The following is an 18,325-nucleotide window of genomic DNA, read 5'->3' as shown; positions in this document are numbered from 1 at the left end:
TTGCGAGGTTTCTTAGCTATTGGAGAAACAAATTTGTGAATTCAATAATTTTGGCTCACCAGGGGCTCGAGGACCACCGGAATGGGGAAAATTAAACTAATATAAAAATATATATCTTCTCTACTTTTAGAAATGCTGTAACCAAACAAGTTTTGATATATGTAAAGGTTTGTAGATTGTTTTATCCAATTTGGGAATGTCGTTCCATTTTTGTCTCTGGGGAGGGGGTGAAATTTTCTCTAGTTCTATAGAGAAATACATTTAAAATGTAATTTCTTCAACTTCTCCAAAACTACTTGACTAATTCCAAGCAAATTTTGTTTGGAGCTTTCTTAGCAACAGAAAAAACAATTATTATTGTGAATTTGGTCATTGTATACCCGAGAAAATGTGTATTGTGCATTCTGGTACATGGGATCAAGTTTACTCTGGTGACACTTTAGGCCCATGGGTCTCCTGTTTTATAATCAGAACAGCAGTAAATACTGATGAAGTCATAATTAAACGATGTTGCAAGTTCTATTCATCTCGGTAAGAGTACAAAATGTATATTCTTACAGTCGCACAATTTTAAATAGATCACTGGTAGCTATCATTCAAATCTTTAGTGATGAAACCATCATTTAATTGTAGTCATTTGAGATGACCGGCGTCGTGGTTAGGCCATCGATCTACAGGCTGGTAGGTACTGGGTTCGGATCCCAGTCAAGGCATGGGATTTTTAATCCAGATACCAACTCTGAACACCGAGTGAGTGCTCCGCAAGGCTCAATGGGTGTAGTGGTCACCTACCCACTGAGTCGTTAAAACTCGCTTTGGCTGGGAGCCAGTACCAGGCTGTGAACCCACTATCTGCCAAGCCTTATGTCCGATAGCTTAACCACAACACCACTGAGGCTGGTGACGATGCAGTGAACGGCTCGTGTTAAAAACATTCACACACACACACATTGACAAGTATTGTACTATTGTTCTATCCTTGAAATACAAACAAAAGCAAATTCAATATAGTTAAGTATAGTTTACTAGTATACACAATTTTGGCAATAAATACATGTTATTTACAGACATAATAATATTATGTTTGCCACATTTATTCTAAAAGTTTTTTAAGTGGCTTTTATGAAAAAGGAAGGAAAAATAAAGACATTTTGTATTACAATTTTATTATTACAGACTGATTACACATTTGTAAGTCTAAACCACATAGGTACATACAATTACGAACTTCATGTTTTTTAATATATAATTTTCGTTATTAAATTAGTCAGAAATATCTTACAATAGCAATGTGCTGGGAGTAACAATACACACATTTCTTTCTGAGGTCTGAAGATGATGGTTTATTTAAAAAGAGATGATCTTTAACAAACCATGATATAAAAAAACCCACACATAAAACCACCCTCAGTACTTGCCAGAGTTGATCAATTATGTATACTGACGAAAATTAAAAAGCCAAACACTGCTTAATAGATGATACATGTAGTTGCATAGGGGCAATCGGTCAAAATTGGTTCCATGTTTTAACTTTTATGAAAAAGAAATTACATTAAAATACATGGCTTCCATAGATTAAAACCAAAAAGGATCATGAAAAATTTAAATCATCTGTATAAGATGAATTAAAGAGTGCTAATAAAATCAACTTTTTACATATATATATTAAAAAAAAAAAAAATTCTCCAAAGGGTTAAAATTATTGAAAACACTACATGGACGGAATGTATGTATGCAACCTGACCAACGTCTATTTGCCTTCAGTACACCTGGACGGAACACAATTCACATCTAGGACGTCATCGTTTCTCATAACCGTGGCTGTATTTAATACTCTTATGAAATGTTCATATTTGGCTGGCCGATACTTCCAGTCTTTATGTTGGTGCAGAAACTAAACCGGCCACCCCTTGTCCGAGCGTCTGTCCTCCGACGGTCGATTCCAGTGGCTTAAAGCCGAGCTCTTCCGTTGGAATTCCAAACACGTGTAACTTGGCCTCGTACGTCCTCAGCAGATCATTATGGGCCTGAAACACATGACAAGATGTTACAAACAGATCATGACACATTTCTCAGACAGTGCAATTGATGCTGAAAATTACCCAAGGGAAGAAAAAGAACATTTGGCTAACGATACCTCAGTGCATTTTAAAATTCTCATTCTAACCAGTGCACCACAACTGGTCAAAGGATGTGGTGTGTGCTTTCCTGTCTGTGGGAAAGTGTATATCAAAGATCCCTTGTTGCATTAGGAAAAATGGAGTGGGTTTCCTCTGACAACTATATATATATATATATGTGTCAGAATTACCAAATGTTTGACATCCAATAACCGATGATTAATTTAATTAATCAATGTGCTTCCGTGGTGTCATTAAACAAAACAAACTTTAACTTTTTAAACTTCAGATAATTGGGGTCTAATATGAGGTTATTTTGATACTTTATCTTGACTGAAAGGGAAAACTTAATGCTGCAACATGTTACTTCTACCAAAAAGCAGTCGGGCTACTATTACCAAAAACCAGCAAAGGATCTTTTATGAGTTTTCCTACAAACAGAACAGCACACACCACTGTCTTTGATCGGACACTGCCTTCATGGGAAGAAATGGGGCAAATGGGTCATCTGAGGATGATCGCTCCTACTACCCACTGCACATCGGACAAACACATTACCAATGAATTCTGTCTGTGGGATGGTGCATATAAGTTCAATTGCTATTAATGGAATAATGTAGCAAGTTTCATCCGAAAATTTTGTTGAAATCTTCCTTTGAAATTGAGCAATTTCACATGGATTTCAATGTCGGATGTCATCTGCATATCGAAACCAACAACATTTAGGTTGGGAACATGTCCTGAATGACAAAATGATATATCTACTAAAAATAAGCTACATGTAAAATGTTTAGTTACTATAGACAACAGTACTAGAAATATGGAGACATGAACATAAAAGAACTAACTGTTTATTTTAAGTAGGCTACAGAATACCCTCAACTAGAAAGTATGTTCATTTCCTGAAATAGTACTTTAATTGCATATGAGAAACACATAACAAAAATGTAACTCACCTTACAAACTCTAGCAAGTTCGTACTGTAAATCTTTGATTGCACTGTTTTTGGAATCCAGAACATCCTATAAAAATTTAAAAACACTCTAAATGTAAATACATCAATTAAAAAACACTAAAGTTTGCATGGTGGGGTGTGGGTCTGCTACAAATGTGAATAAATCATTAAACAGTGTGTCTGCATGGTGGGGTGTATGTCTGTTACCAATGTAAATAAATCATTAAACATTGTGTGTCTGCATGGTGGAGTGTAGGTCTGTTGCACATGTAAATAAATCATTAAACACAGTGTGTCTGCATGGTGGGGTGTAGGTCTGTTACCAATGTAAATAAATCATTAAACACAGTGTGTCTGCATGGTGGAGTGTAGGTCTGTTACAAATGTAAATAAATCATTAAACATAGTGTGTCTGCATGGTGGAGTGTAGGTCTGTTGCACATGTAAATAAATCATTAAACACAGTGTCTGCATGGTGGGGTGTAGGTCTGTTACAAATGTAAATAGATCATTAAACACAGTGTGTCTGCATGGTGGAGTGTAGGTCTGTTACAAATGTAAATAAATCATTAAACACAGTGTGTCTGCAAGGTGGAGTGTAGGTCTGTTACAAATGTAAATAGATCATTAGACACAGTGTGTCTGCATGGTGGGGTGTAGATCTGTTACAAATGTAAATAAATCATTAAACACAGTGTGTCTGGATGGTGGAGTGTAGGTCTGTTACCAATGTAAATAAATCATTAAACACAGTGTGTCTGCATGGTGGGGTGTAGGTCTGTTACCAATGTAAATAAATCATTAAACACAGTGTGTCTGCATGGTGGGGTGTAGATCTGTCACCAATGTAAATAAACCATTAAACACAGTGTGTCTTCTTGGTGGGGTGTAGATCTGTTACAAATGTCAACAACTAGTTAACAAACCTCGAGTTTGCGCGTGACGACCGTGAGAGCGGTGGGGTCAAGGTTGGAAGCAGACAGGACTTCATTGAGTTGTGCCTCTTTCTTCTCGAGTGTGTCGACGAGGGCGTTCAGTTTCTTCTCCAGCAGCAGGTTCTTAAAGCTGCTCTTCTGCTGCACCTCGTGAATGGCCTTCACAAACTTACTGTACAGCTCGTCACGCTCCTCCTCTGTCTGAAAGACACCAACAGTACGACAATCACATACACACCAGTTTCACCAATAGCAAGATAAATGGACATAAATTCACACAATACATAAGTAGTGACAATCCATGTTGTGCTTGCAGGCACCCAATTGATGATGCTGAAAATTTCTTACGCCTTTGTCCACTATATAACATAGTTTGAAATATCCATTTGTCAGATTACCATAATCTTAATTGTAACATTTTACTGTTTGGTGACACAAACCTTAAGTCTTCAAGAAAATAGTGCTATATTCAAATATGTCCAGAACTTTATTATAAATAACAAATGTTTTGAGATTAATTAACCAGTCACCTTCTTTTTTTTCTTTCTTCTATTTCAACTATAACATATAATTCTAAATAATGTATAATTGTAAAAATAATAACCTGTTCATCGTCTTTACCGCATTTTCCTTCTAATTCCCTCAAGTTAATAGTAAATGTGGAACAAGTCATGTTTATTGTTTTATTTTATTGCTTGTAAAATATTCATATTGTAAAATCTTGAGAGAGGCCTTAATATAGGCCTATTGGCCAATCCCCACACTGCTACTGTTTTAAGAACGGCAATAAATATTGTTTTAACCAAATAGTAGTTAACAATCATATAAACAGTATTAAAGGAACTGTCTCCCAAGTTAGCATTTTAAAGACTAATTGCCTACTGAATATATTCTTTTGCTGCATAAAATATTAATGGTAGTATATTAAATTAGTTTTTGATCATGCTGTTTGTTATATGTACTAGGTTAAAAACAAATTTATATTATATATTTTGACATGTATGAAATTATTGAAAGACCAAATCTAATTTGGCCCACAATCAGAAATACCTTGAATATACAGACACTGATATTTTAAACAAGAATCTGTATTTCGTACGCAATTTTAGCCATAACAAAATTTTATTCGTCGGAAACAGCTTACAATGGCAGCAAACTCAGGCCATTCCCTGTAACCATCACATACTAAAGAGTATGAACAATCACATAAACAGCCGTAACAACAGTCACGTGGGGGGATACATAATGCAATGATTAAACATTTACCTCAACTGGGTATGCTGATTAATGTTTTTTTAGGAAAAGTGTGAAAATCCATACAAATATACTTTGACTAATGTGAATTAATTTTTAAAGCTAAGTGTGTACCTTCTGGAATCGCTGCTCCAAAACTTCATGCTCCCACTTGAGCGCTTTGAAATCTTTCTCCATAACTCGTAACCTGGCTTTCGTCATCTGAAACACGAGATGTGATTAAAATATTTAGGTCGAGGTCATAAAAAAACAAAAAAATTAATAGTGGGTATTGTAAAAAAAACAAAAAAAAGGCTTTTGTGTAATACAAACTGCTTGAAATAGCATAAAATATACTGAAATAATCCATAAATGTATTTACTGTTGACTGTTCAATGTAGTGTATCCAATAATTATAAAGGACTTTAAAATTATAAAAAGGTTTCCACCTGTTTTGTTATAAGTGGGAGTGAACAGAATAGCTACACCAGTAGAGCCAGTAGAGGTCAAAATTTAATGTCATCCAATCAGCAACAACGTTATTGTTTTGTTTAAACATGCGCTGGCTCAAGCTGTCGAACGCTTCAACGGTGTCATCTTTTATTAATTTTCAGGACAAAGTACTGAATACTTGTACTTTTTATACATATATCAGAGTTCCTTTTTTTAATATTATTTATTCCATTATGTAAAATATATACAATCTGTTTGGGGTTTTTTCGCTGATGTGATCAAAAAAAAAAAATTCTTTCCTGTTTTGATGTTTATTGTTTCGTGTTCATGATTCAAGATAAAAATATACATACGCCACTTTGATTTTAAACACTTTGGCAAATAACGCCTTTTAATTGATTTTATAATTTTTAAATCCTTTCTTTTTTCTCCTCTTCCCACCCCCCGTAGTGATGACATCACGTGGGACCGATTGACAATATTATTTTCCCCCACGCCTGGTTTATACGCACAGCTATTACCGTAAAATTCATAAATAAAGTACACTGCTTTATAAAGGGCACCTTGCAATTCACAGTAAAAAAGTAGCGGCTTATAGGCCGAAAAACACACATACCTTTATGGTTTTGCATAAAATTAACAGTGAGCTACTACAAACAGGTCAACCAGAAATATCTTGGACCTGTCAACACAGACAATTTAATCTCAATTTTTAAGTAATGTGTTAGTTAAAAGTGAAAAAGCTATAACTGCTCAAACTATTTTCCACTGCCTAGCAGCCAGGATGAACAGCTTTATTATTGGTATTGTCAAGTTGTGAAACTCTCTGAGTTGACTCACCCTCAGTGTTTCTTTGTCTTTGTTGTAATTGGCCAGCTGTTTGCGGAGCTCTTCCACCTCCTCGCGCGCTCTCTGCAAGGGTTCTGTCAATCTCTTGTTTTCTGCAATCACTTCGGCCATCTGTTTCTCCATTCGCTCTTCTTTCTTCTTCATCTCCTCGACTTGTTCCTAACAATCAATAGTAAAACAACAATCTGACAGGTGTCTGACATGGATAAACATATGCTGTTGTAGTTGGAGAAACCAGAAGTGGGATTTTGATCAGAATATATGACCATATCTCATAATGTTTGAAATAATAACAGTTATGACATCTCATAATGTCTGAAATAACAACAGTTACATCTCAAGTCTGAAATAACAACAGTTACATCTCATAATGTCTGAAATAACAACAGTTACATCTCATAATGTCTGAAATAACAACAGTTACATCTCATAACGTCTGAAATAACAACAGTTACATCTCATAATGTCTGAAATAACAACAGTTACATCTCATAATGTCTGAAATAACAACAGTTACATCTCATAATGTCTGAAATAACAACAGTTACATCTCAAGTCTGAAATAACAACAGTCACTACATATGTAGGGTTACGGCTGAAGCACATAAAACATTAACAATTAGGCAAAGTTGCTTAGAAAATTTGTTGCCAAATTCAACTTTCATATAAATGGTAGTACATCAATATATGACAGACGATTTTCGAATTAGCTTTTTAGCTAATTAGTAATGAAATATATTCCCCAAATTCAACTTTAATTCACATGAGGCGATTTGTCAACCGGCAGCTTAAGCCCTGTATGTGGTTACTAAACCCATCAGCTAGATAATTAATGCTGGGGCGTTTTCTTCCCTTTTCCTCACTTATGACTTATTTCACATGTGTAATTTCATTGAATATGTACCATTCTTGTACTTGTATCAACTGTGCAGCTGTGATACTGTCTAGATGTATGTGATGAATATGCATTTCTTTAAATATTTTACATAATATACACTAGTCACATATTGTTATAAATGTGGCGAAAAGAAAATTCTTACCTCCATTGTATTGATGAGTGCCAGGTTATCAAGTGTGATATTATTGTAGTAACTCTAACATTCAGTGTATTAATGAGTGCAATGTTATTCATTGTGATATCATTGTAGTAACTCTTACCTCCATTGTATTGATGAGTGCGAGGTTATTGAGTGTGATATTGAAGTAACTCTTACCTTCAGTGTATTGATGAGTGCGAGGTTATTCAATGTGATATCGTTGTAGTAATTCTTGATGTCGCTGAACGCCTTCTCGTGGTTCTTCATCAGCGTGTTGATCTGTCCGTTCTTGCGTTCCTCGATCTCGTGGATCTCAGTCTTGCGGCGCAGGTCGAGTTCATCACGCAGAGTCCGCATCTTCTTCTCGTACTTGGCCTCGATCTCACGTGCCTGTCGCTCAAAGTCTTGTCTCAGCTCGGTGATCTGTTCATCATTTGTCTAAAACACATTGTGTTATATAGACTGACCACATGTCCGATATTTGCAGTGATTATTCTAAATGACTGCATCTTTTAGACCACAGTTTTTTTAGAAACAAAATATGATTCATATCTCAATATTTTTAAGTCACAGATCCTAGTAGACAATTGATTGTTACACACACTAACAAGATAGTGAAGTACATTGATAGAAACATGTTTATTTTTTAACTGAATGCAATCAAATCTAAGTAATATCCGATTTCAAAAACAAATAAGTAAATCAATAATTTCACTCAACACAGTAATCCCCTGTTCTGTTAGAATGTTTCAACCATGGGCGTGTGCAAACATAAATCTGAACGACAAAACCGTAATACATAATCATATCTCTGCACAATGTAGAGTCCAATGGGCATTTGACAAAATAGTGTTTGATTTCATAAATCTCTATCTAAAGTCTGAACCACATTGTTAACAACTAGGATAAATTACTCTCCTACCTTTATTTACCATTAGATTTCCCCAACATTTTGTCCAGACAGACATTTTGAAGATTTTTTTTTACAATGACACGGATTCCAGATACTAGATGATAACTATGTCACCTACATCAACTTTGCTGAGATTGCATAGGGTAAAAAGCATGTAATTTTGTGTCGGCTGCCATTTTGACTTTTTATGGAATACTCTTCAAGAGGGTGAAAGGATGTAACATAATCTAACGACATCATAACATGTGTTATGGTATCAAAGCAATCATGATGACATTGTGTTAATTAGTCACCTACTTTGAGGCTTCCAACCCTCATGAAGAGTATTCCTTAAAAAAGTAAAATGGCAGACAGTGATAATTGCATACTTTTTGCCCTAGGAGATCTTAGCGAAGTCAAGATAAAAAGTGAAATGTTGATCATCTAGTATGTGGAATTTGTGTCATTGTAATGTTTTTTTCATGATTTCTGTCTGGACAAAATGTGAGTAAAATCTATTGGTAACTAAAGGTAGGAAAATAATTTATCGTAGTTGTTAACAATGTGATTCGGACTTTAGTGCCTTGTCTATAGGACAGCCACTCCAGAGGAGATTCTTCACCAGGGACTCCCATCCCTCTTGCACCACTAAAAAGTCAATGGATTGCATGCGGCATACCATGACTTACATGCCGATGGGCAATGTTTGTGTTACCTTTTTGAGATTCTTAATGACGTCTTCGTGCGCCAACTCGAGCTCTTTGAGTTCGACTTTGAGCGCTCGCTTGTCCTTCCTGAGCTCCATCTCGTCATTCTGGTGTCCGTCCTGCGCCAGTTTGATCGACACTGTACCCTCCGCCTTCAGCTCTGCGATGTTGTTTTGATGTTCATATAGGAGATGCTTCACTTTTTGTTTGTACACCTGAAAACATTATTACACAATATCAGACACAAAATTAATGCATTTTCACATCATTAAAAGCAAGGCAGGAAAAGGGTGGTGGAGAAAGAAAGGAGGAAAAGAAACATGGATGGAAGGAAGGAAGGAAGGAAGGAAGGAAGGAAGGAAGGAAAGATTAGGAAGGATGGAAGCCTGGACAGAGAAGAAAGCAAGAGGGAAGGAAGGAAGAAAGAAATAAATAATGACTTGAACATGAATAGCACAATTAACATTTAAGTACTGCAACCAGTGTTGATCAATAGGTATTTTAATTTTTACAATAATCAGAAATTACTTATGAAGAAAATAAAGGCCTGAAGTGGGTGATTTTTATCAACTGACTTAGTAACAATAAGAAATTTTCTTTTAATTTCTTAACGAGCACACAGAAATTTATCTTTAATGCATAAACAGTTTCATTAACATTTTAATGCCCTAAAAGATCTATAAATTAACATTGCCGTACCTTAATCTCAACTTGATGTCTTTCTTCCGCATCCTCCATCTCCCGATCTTTATTTCTCAGTTCTGCTTTCTTCTCCTCGAGCTGGCGTTTGGTGATTTCCCAGAATGTATTCACTTTGTCTCGCTCCAGCTGGAAGTAGTTCCTCTCCTCTCGCTCACGGTCAAGCTCATCTCGTAACCGCATGATGTGCTCCTCCAACTGAAATCAACAACAACTGTCAAGTGAGATAATCAAAACAGAGATGACCATGGTTAAACCTGTCATTTGCCAAATGTGAAGTTGAATTCTGACACATATAATGGCATTATTAAATCACAAAACAAGTTTGCAAAAAAAGCTAATAATACTATTTTTTAAAGAGCAATACTTTGTTATATTTTATTCTGGGAACAAGTCTATTCATTACCGTATCATGATTCAATCACTACAGAGGTCTTGGAGATTGCTACATCATTTTAAAATATTAAACAGTACTTGCTAATCGATTTTCAATTGACAAGAAATGTTTTTAATAAAGTTTTAAAACAAATATTCCCTACTCACACAACTGAAAATTGAATGTGCTAATCAAAGTTGCCAAATTGCTAATTAATTTTGAGTTCTCGCTTAAACCTTGAATGACCCATCACACTTCAGCCAATTTAGCCAGCTATTGATAGTGCTTATAAAGTCTATATGGCTTTTCATGTCATGTAGATGTTATACAGATTTTATGTAGCAGTTCAGCAGCGCTCGAAATAGCAAGTATAATATGGCCTGCTGTTGAGGGTTTTTTTTAAAGAAAGAAGGTATGAAGGGTAAAATTATGTACCATAAAATCATGGACTTTTAATGAAGTCATACAGTTTAAAATGTTTGAGAAAAATTAAAGTAAAAGAACTGCTGTTTAAAATGTGTCAAAGTATATGAAATGCAATTTCAAAACATTTTCACAAACCCATACCCACCTAGAAGAGTACCTATGTTGTTTTTATTACGTACTTTCAAATTATTTTCTGGCAAAATGCCTGATTAGGGTGCAGTTTATATCAATACAATGAAGTGGGGTAACAGGTGGATATCTTTCCTATTTCGATGCCTGCATGACTCCTGTGTGAATATCAAATGAGCTGTGCAACTATAAAATACCTGTTCTTTGGACATCTCCTCCGTTGAGATTCCATCAATAACTGTTGGGGTTTTCGCCTTTCCGGACTTTTTACCTTTCTTCCCCTTCTTCCCACTCTTCTTCTTCTTCGGAGGCTGAAACACAAAGAAAAAATGCAAAACATGCACAATGGTCACTATTTAGTTTTACTGATCTAGTGAATTCACCTGAATCAAAGTTAATGTTTATTTTTGTTGAACGACACCACTAGATCACATTGATTTATTAATTATCAGCTATTGGAATAGAATAGCTAGATATTTAATGACACCTCAGCATGAAAAATACATCGTCTATTGGTGTCAAACTATGGCAAATGCAAAAACAATGTGATGATCAACATCAGGGCTAAAAAAAAATTCAAGAAAATCATGTGGATTCCCATGGAAGCAGTCCACGGGAATCCTCCAATTCTAAACATTTATCAACATTGTTAGTGCATAGAATTGTGTCATATGCTACTAACTGTATATGGATTAGTGTATATAAAACAACCCTTACTATTTACTGGAAGAGTAACCAATTTGTCAGTAATGGTGTATCCAAGTTTAATTCAAAAGAAAGAAACAAACAAAAATGTTTTGTTTACTGAGTTTTTTTAGTTGTTGGTTCTTTTCAGGTTTTTTAGGTATCTTACCAGCCCCATGTTCAGCCAGCAAACATTTGGCTAACATTCACGAACTAGTTGACTGGTTCCCAATGTAACCATTTGGTTTACTGTGAAGCGCATAAACCAGTCTTGCAGACGTTTTTTCACTCAGTCTGGCTGAACGCAGCCCAGGTTACTTTTCGAAGATTGCTTATTCATAAACAGCACATGGGATACTTTTGCCAATTTATTTTGCGCATTGGTGCAATGATTTTGAATTTTGAGTTGCCTTTTCACAATGACAAAGCATTCGCTGTTGTTTTGTTGGATAACTGATATGAACTGTTTATGTACTTTACAACTTTAGCCAATAATTCATGGGAAACCACTGTGGCAGCATGGTGTAACATTGATTTATTTTTTTTGGTTATTATCAAAGATTATCAATGAGATTGACTATTTGTAGTTATTTATTGTCCTAGGAAATCGTAACAAAGTCGATATAGACGATATGGTTTCAGTCTAATATGTGTAATCCATGTCAATGTAATGTGTTTTTTCACATTTTCTGTCTGGACAAAAAGTGGAGAAAACCAAATAGTAATTAAAGGTAGGAGAGTAATTGTACCGACTTTAGGCATGAGTTCGACTCGTACCCCCCTTTCAATGGTTAGGGTAGTTTTAGGGATTGGGTTTGGGTTAGTTTTTAGAGCCTTTGATATAGAGGGGTATGGGTCAAACTCTTTCCCCGACTTTAAAGTCTGAACCAAACTGTTAACAACTGAAATAAATTGGTTGATACTGATTAACATGTAACTTTAATGTCATGACTGGACTCAAGAATAATCAAACTAATGCTCTGTGGCATTAGATTTTGGAAAAAAAATTTTTTATTTTAGACACTGTAGCTTGCGACCATTTAGATTTACCAAATCATTAAATAGTTTCCTCTAGCTTTCCCCTCAATGTCAATATCACTAAGGAGACTGGAGGAGACTCGAGCTACGTTTTGGTTTGGGTACATTTTGACTAGCTCTTTATACACGAGAAGTACACAGTGACAATTACTATTATTGTTTTATATGGTAACTAAAGTTCAACTTTAGGGCGTCTTTTCAGATTATAGCTACAACTAATTTACATATATGATAGGGGGGAAAAAGGACAATTATTGCTTTAACTTTACATTTTGAACATTTGAAGACATTTTACTTTTTAGCTTTATATATGAAGCAACAGGCTTGTAAACAAAACAACGAAATTTCGTAACTCAAAAAAAAGCAAACTACAACACACTCTTACCATGGTGGATTATATGTGTAAACGAAAGCTTTAAAAGTTAAAAATATAGAGACCAAAACTAATCATAACATTAACAGGAATGAAGATTGACTCAGTGGTTGTCCCGAGTTACAAATACCCGGATGTACACATTAAACTCGGGTATGTTCGGTTGATTACGGTCCTTAAAAACGGATATTCTTAGAGTTATCTGTCCCATAGAGGGCGATTTTACTTCCTGAAATAGCCAAAATCCGGTTTCGTGAGTACTATCTGTGACATATCATCATGCAGTGATGATTTGTATGTAATTACGAAAGTAAACAACACCTTAGCCGGCTTCTGCATTCAGTAATTGTGTATTTAAATAGGAGATCTGATCAGAGAACAAGGTAAGCACGTAATTAGAGATTGGACCCCTTGTTAAGTGATCGTGTCAACTTGCCCCAACTTTTAAAAGTTTTTTTAACTTAGTTTTACGGTCGACGACAGTCGCTTTTCGGTGTGTTTTTTTCTCCTCGTACACAATAAAGATAGCATATCCAACGATAATGTTTTGATATGATATATCTGACAACAGGTACATTTTATTTCTTTCATCTTTTAAAAAACTTATTTAAACAATATTTTGTGCACTATTATGAAAAATTAAAAATTATTGACCTGTAAACACTGCCCAGACAACTCAGTCCGGGGGACAACTCGGCCCACGTCGAGACAGCTCGGCCCTGTGGCCGAGTTGTCTCGCTCTGGGCCGAGTTATTAGACTGATAGACGGGGCATGCTGTGACACATTATATGCATGCTAAGTATGATAGTTGGCCATGTCGTAGTGTCGAAGTATTGTACTATAGTAATAATAATGCATTATACTGATAGATACCGCTAACTAGTGATTTGAAAATATTCCGAATTATCCTGAGGGTATACGATATGTTTCACGTGAATTACGAATGCCTTATTTAGACCAGTAGAATTAATTTTAATCAGATTGCTAGCAACACTGCGTAGTCTCCAATGTCGAGGTAACATTTCGTCTGTAAATAATAATTTTAATATTGACCAATGTCGCAGCGTAATGCGTGTTGTCTGGGTCGGACATCATTAGAAAAAAACGCACACAGATAAGTCGGCATTTTGTTCGAAAGTGATAAGTTATCAGATAATTCGGACGGTTATAGGCCTATACATTATTTGCTGAAAATGTCATCATGCTCACCAACTGGAATTACTTCTTAATAGCAGGTAAAATAACAACATAACGTCTGCAGGGTGATATAATTTACTTGTTCATTAGCTACTCACTGGAAGTCAGGAGGCTATATCCGCGAGTGTTGTTACTACGATAAAGTACGATAAAGAACTTCATCTCCAATGTTTAGGTCACCGACTGTAGAACAAAAACAAATTATTCGAACAGCAGAAACTATCTTCAAATATAAATGGATCAGCAATTTATCAATCCGACATGACACTTCGTTTCGGGATGTTTAGGTTAAGGTAGGACTAATAACTGGTAAATACTAACAAAAACACATTCTTTTATTTCGGTGAGAATACTTTAATTTAAAAAACAACACTTGTTCAACAATAGACAAGATTGTCATTGCCGAGTTGTCTCTGGACTCCGGGCCGAGTTGTCTCAGAACTCTGGGCCGAGTTGTCATCCGGGCCGAGTTGTCTGGCATTCGTTGTCTGCATGTTATATAATTTTGAGAGGGGTCAAGGTTAGTAGACCAGTTTTTATTTTAATATGGCAAAGCATTGTATTTTTTGTAATAATATAACTAATTCGTTTCGCCCGTATTACTAGTTTACCCAAGTCGTTTTGAGCAGGGTCGATTCGTACCTCCAACCGAGTCATTTCGCCCCATGTTTCGATTCACCCTAATTTTGATTTTGTTAATAAAGTACATTTATTTATTGATTTGTCCTATATCCATTGATTTTTAGATGTCACACATTGCGATCTATATTGCATGTTTATATTTACAGATAAAAATAATATAATTTCCAGTATCATTTACTCAAGCCATGTGTATGAAATACGTACAGGCCTTAGATAATAATAGACAATGTATTCACATTAATAATTAATTTATGAACAGTCACACTGCATACTACTGATGTGCTGTGGTTTCTTATTAAATATACTATATACCAATCTGAGGTTCAAACGCCGAGTACACTATGTTGATTTCGCCTAGCTTCAGCTGACAGAAAGTAAACAGCTGATAATGCATTAATATCCAAAGACAGAAAATTACCTAATATTTGGTATTGAATAATGAATAAACAGAACAAAAAAAAATACTTCACAACTATATAAGTATAATAAATATATTTATTGGCGGGGGGGGAACGACTCGGTATGAATGAGATTTAGGGTGAACCAACCATGGGTGAATAAGACTAAGGGGGAAACAACACAGAGTTCGTAAAGTGTTTTGGGCGAAACGACCCGGATTCAACCAAGTACCATCAACATCCCAAACAGCACACACCTAACGACAAAAACACGAATACGATATTTATGGAAATACTATTCTTAATTTTTCAATTACGATATGTGAAACAAAATAAATTGCAATCAGTTAACGTGTAAAATCAACAATGTGGATGTAAAACAAATCCATTCTAGTAAACAAAAGAACAAAAGTGAAGCACCCTCCAGTATTAAACTGGAAAGACTGCAATCTTTCTAACTGCGTTCAGGCACATGCATTTGCCAAAAATATCATACCACATATGTGTGGTTCATCATTTTCCATTTTTAAGGCCACTGTATGAATAAATATATGTTTCTGAAATATGTACAGAAAGACTGCAATCTTTCTAACTGCGTTCAGGCACATGCATTTGCCAAAAATATCATACCACATATGTGTGGTTCATCATTTTCCATTTTTAAGGCCACTGTATGAATAAATATATGTTTCTGAAATATGTACACTGAAAGAAAACTTTTTTCATATGTTTTTTAAAAGGATAAATTCAGTTTGTGAAGCCATCTGGTCCGATCCATATTTTACCAACACCCATTGCTAAAAGTTGATGTAAATATTACATCATATACATATGTAGAATAATTTTTTAGTAAATTGCTATATGGCATTCAGAAATAGACTGGATATTGTGTTAAACAGTGTATTTCAATAAGCAAACATTCTACCAGGAGAGCAGAGTTTTGGAATTGACTGCAGTGATAAAAAAGTGATGTCCATTTTCGTCACAACGTGGCATTTTTTACTTTCTAAGTCAATTTTTTTAACTAAAAGCTAAATTGTAGCCTGATATGCTTATGCTCTATGTATTGAGTCTATTGTGACGGAACATGCTCTTATCTTTTCACCTGTGACAATGTTAATTGTTTTAGAGGGCCGTGTGCAGCTTGGTTACGTAATACCTCAGCACGACCGTACCCCCTAATACACACTTAGACCAGGTGTGGAGGCCATGTGGCCAGTAGTTACGTAATAACTCAGGTAGTGCGGTTTACGACCGGGGTATTTCTAGCGAACTGGCGACAGTAAGTCTGGCCATCTAAGAAGAAAATACCGTCCCTGGGAGTTGTGGAACTATCACATGATAGGTGAGGTACCGCGTTGTGCCCCCAGGCGATATTCGCTGTCTCTGAGATTTTTGAATAAATAGATAGGATTTTAGATATATCGGGGAGAAACATTTGGAAGGCTCCAGGGGAACGTTTGTCCGACTGGACTGGTAAATATATTTTTCTGTTCTGTTGTATAACCTTGATGTGATTGATGTGACTTTAAATATTTTAATACTGTATTGTACCAATATTCTTTAGACAGTGTCTCCGGTAATCTGACTAAGTAAATTGTAGGCTTCACTGTTCTAATATTTTTATACGAGTATTTGGTAATATAAAGCTTAGCCGGTCATCCTAGAGGACCTAGGTAAACTGTAGGTTATTGGCTTTATTGTGATAGGTACCAGTATTAATTCTGTATTACAAGGTTACTGAATGAGTAGTTAAGGGTTAATTAAAAATTAACCAGTTAGGAATAGAGTTGTAATTCCTTTATTAATTAAGTTCCCCTGGCAGCGTTTCTCAATTATCACACGTGTGTGTGTATCACAGTGAAGTGATTAGAATATTGTGTAAACTAAACACCTAGTGATTAACTAATTAAGTGATTAGTTCTGGGTTGTTATTATTTGTTGTTGTTAATTAACCACTGCGGCAAGTACATTTGTCAGCGTAGTGTTAATACAGATTCCAAAGTGTATTGTGTTTTGTTGTGCTTTCTAGTGAACTAAACGTGCTATATATAGATCTTATCTCTGACATACCTAGAGCCGAGCCACTCGGGTATTAGACTGCCCGATACAGAGAGATCTAATAGATATACAGTTAGGAGAGATATTTGGATAATCGTGTTTTATTCAGTTACGGGTATTATAGGATCCCCGTGACACTATAAATAATAAAACTGCATTTCCATTTAAAAGGGATTTTTACTAAAGGAGATCATAAGTCAGAATGCCACGTCCTGGCTTAAATCATTACCATGAATGGTCCTCATACCAGTGAATAGATTGTAAAATATCCATTTTCAAATGAATTGATTTGTAATTAACACAATTTATACACACAAAATTTATTACAATTGTTACAAATGGATTATAAATAACATTCACTACAGTAGAGGCACACAAATGTAGCATACCTTTTGCAGATCGAATTTCAAAATTGAAAACACATTTTAACAATAGGTGGATTAAAAATCATCGAAATTAAATGATTTGGCCTTGTTGCTCTAGCACGTGTGAGGTCATGTTACACACACCGAATGTTAATTTATCTTCCTCCATTTACTCTCAATTTCTATGAGTCAAGTGGTAATTTTAAGGAATAAACAAAAAGCAAAATTAATGGTTTTAAGAGTTTGTAAAGTTTTGTTTTGAGATATACTTACTTGTCTAAACTTTATTGTTATTGAAAATGTTCACAAACTGTGAAGAAAAACCTCACAAATGAACTACAAGCAGACAACAACAAATCGGATAAAAACAAAAATACCACCCCAATTATTAATAAAGCGACTTTGTAAAACACTTAGGGAAAAAACACTGTTCCAGTCGATTTGACCTGCATCTGACCTGTGACGTAGCATCACGTGAATTCCACTCATTCATTAGTAGGTTAGCATGGCGACAGCATGTAATGATTCTTCAGAAAATAGCTCATTCTTATTGGACGTTAGTTTGGACATTTCAGACTTGTCGCATTTGTCTTATTTATTCTAATGCTGCCTTGATTGATGAGGAAGAAGGAGAAAATATGTATGGAGTACGTCCCTATCAGTTTGAACCGTAGTACACCAACGATGATCCGTCGAGCCAAATGCAGTCAGCCTATTTGCAGCAAGGAGCCCAGACGTCCCCCAGAGACAAAAAC

The 18,325-nt window shown here is 35.4% G+C and overlaps 2 protein-coding genes across 2 annotated transcripts in view; one reads left to right on the top strand and one right to left on the bottom strand.

The window, feature by feature from the left end:
• Window positions 1-1,008: 1,008 nt before the first annotated feature.
• Window positions 1,009-13,037, bottom strand: LOC121388152 (dynein regulatory complex subunit 4-like). Its single transcript, XM_041519388.1, has 10 exons — window positions 12,919-13,037; window positions 11,009-11,122; window positions 9,881-10,078; window positions 9,190-9,396; window positions 7,760-8,020; window positions 6,537-6,704; window positions 5,379-5,465; window positions 4,002-4,211; window positions 3,077-3,142; window positions 1,009-2,027 (listed from the first exon to the last, which is right to left on the bottom strand). Exons 1-10 carry the CDS (start codon window positions 12,919-12,921, stop codon window positions 1,878-1,880), a joined length of 1,464 nt encoding a protein of 487 aa, XP_041375322.1. The 5' UTR covers window positions 12,922-13,037; the 3' UTR covers window positions 1,009-1,877.
• A 104-nt stretch (window positions 13,038-13,141) lies between these two features.
• LOC121388153 (calcium-binding protein P-like) overlaps window positions 13,142-18,325 on the top strand; it is a 31,575-nt gene continuing 26,391 nt past the window's right edge. The window contains exon 1 of the mRNA XM_041519389.1: window positions 13,142-13,289. The gene's annotated coding sequence lies outside the window, so the exon portion shown is untranslated. The remainder of the gene's footprint in view (window positions 13,290-18,325) is intronic.

Source organism: Gigantopelta aegis, chromosome 14 (assembly GCF_016097555.1).
Source record: "Gigantopelta aegis isolate Gae_Host chromosome 14, Gae_host_genome, whole genome shotgun sequence".
NCBI lineage: Eukaryota > Metazoa > Mollusca > Gastropoda > Neomphalida > Peltospiridae > Gigantopelta > Gigantopelta aegis.
Note: the sequence above shows the minus strand (reverse complement) of the source record. Positions and strands in the feature narration are given on the sequence as shown.

What these genes read in the sequence shown, in the direction of transcription:
- LOC121388152 (XM_041519388.1), bottom strand. An exon ending in AAGACAAAGAAACACTGAGG is followed by an intron (nt 5,466 to 6,536) that starts GTGAGTCAACTC and finishes CTCGTGTTTCAG; the next exon opens with ATGACGAAAGCCAGGTTACG. An exon ending in TGGAGCAGCGATTCCAGAAG is followed by an intron (nt 4,212 to 5,378) that starts GTACACACTTAG and finishes GGTGTCTTTCAG; the next exon opens with ACAGAGGAGGAGCGTGACGA.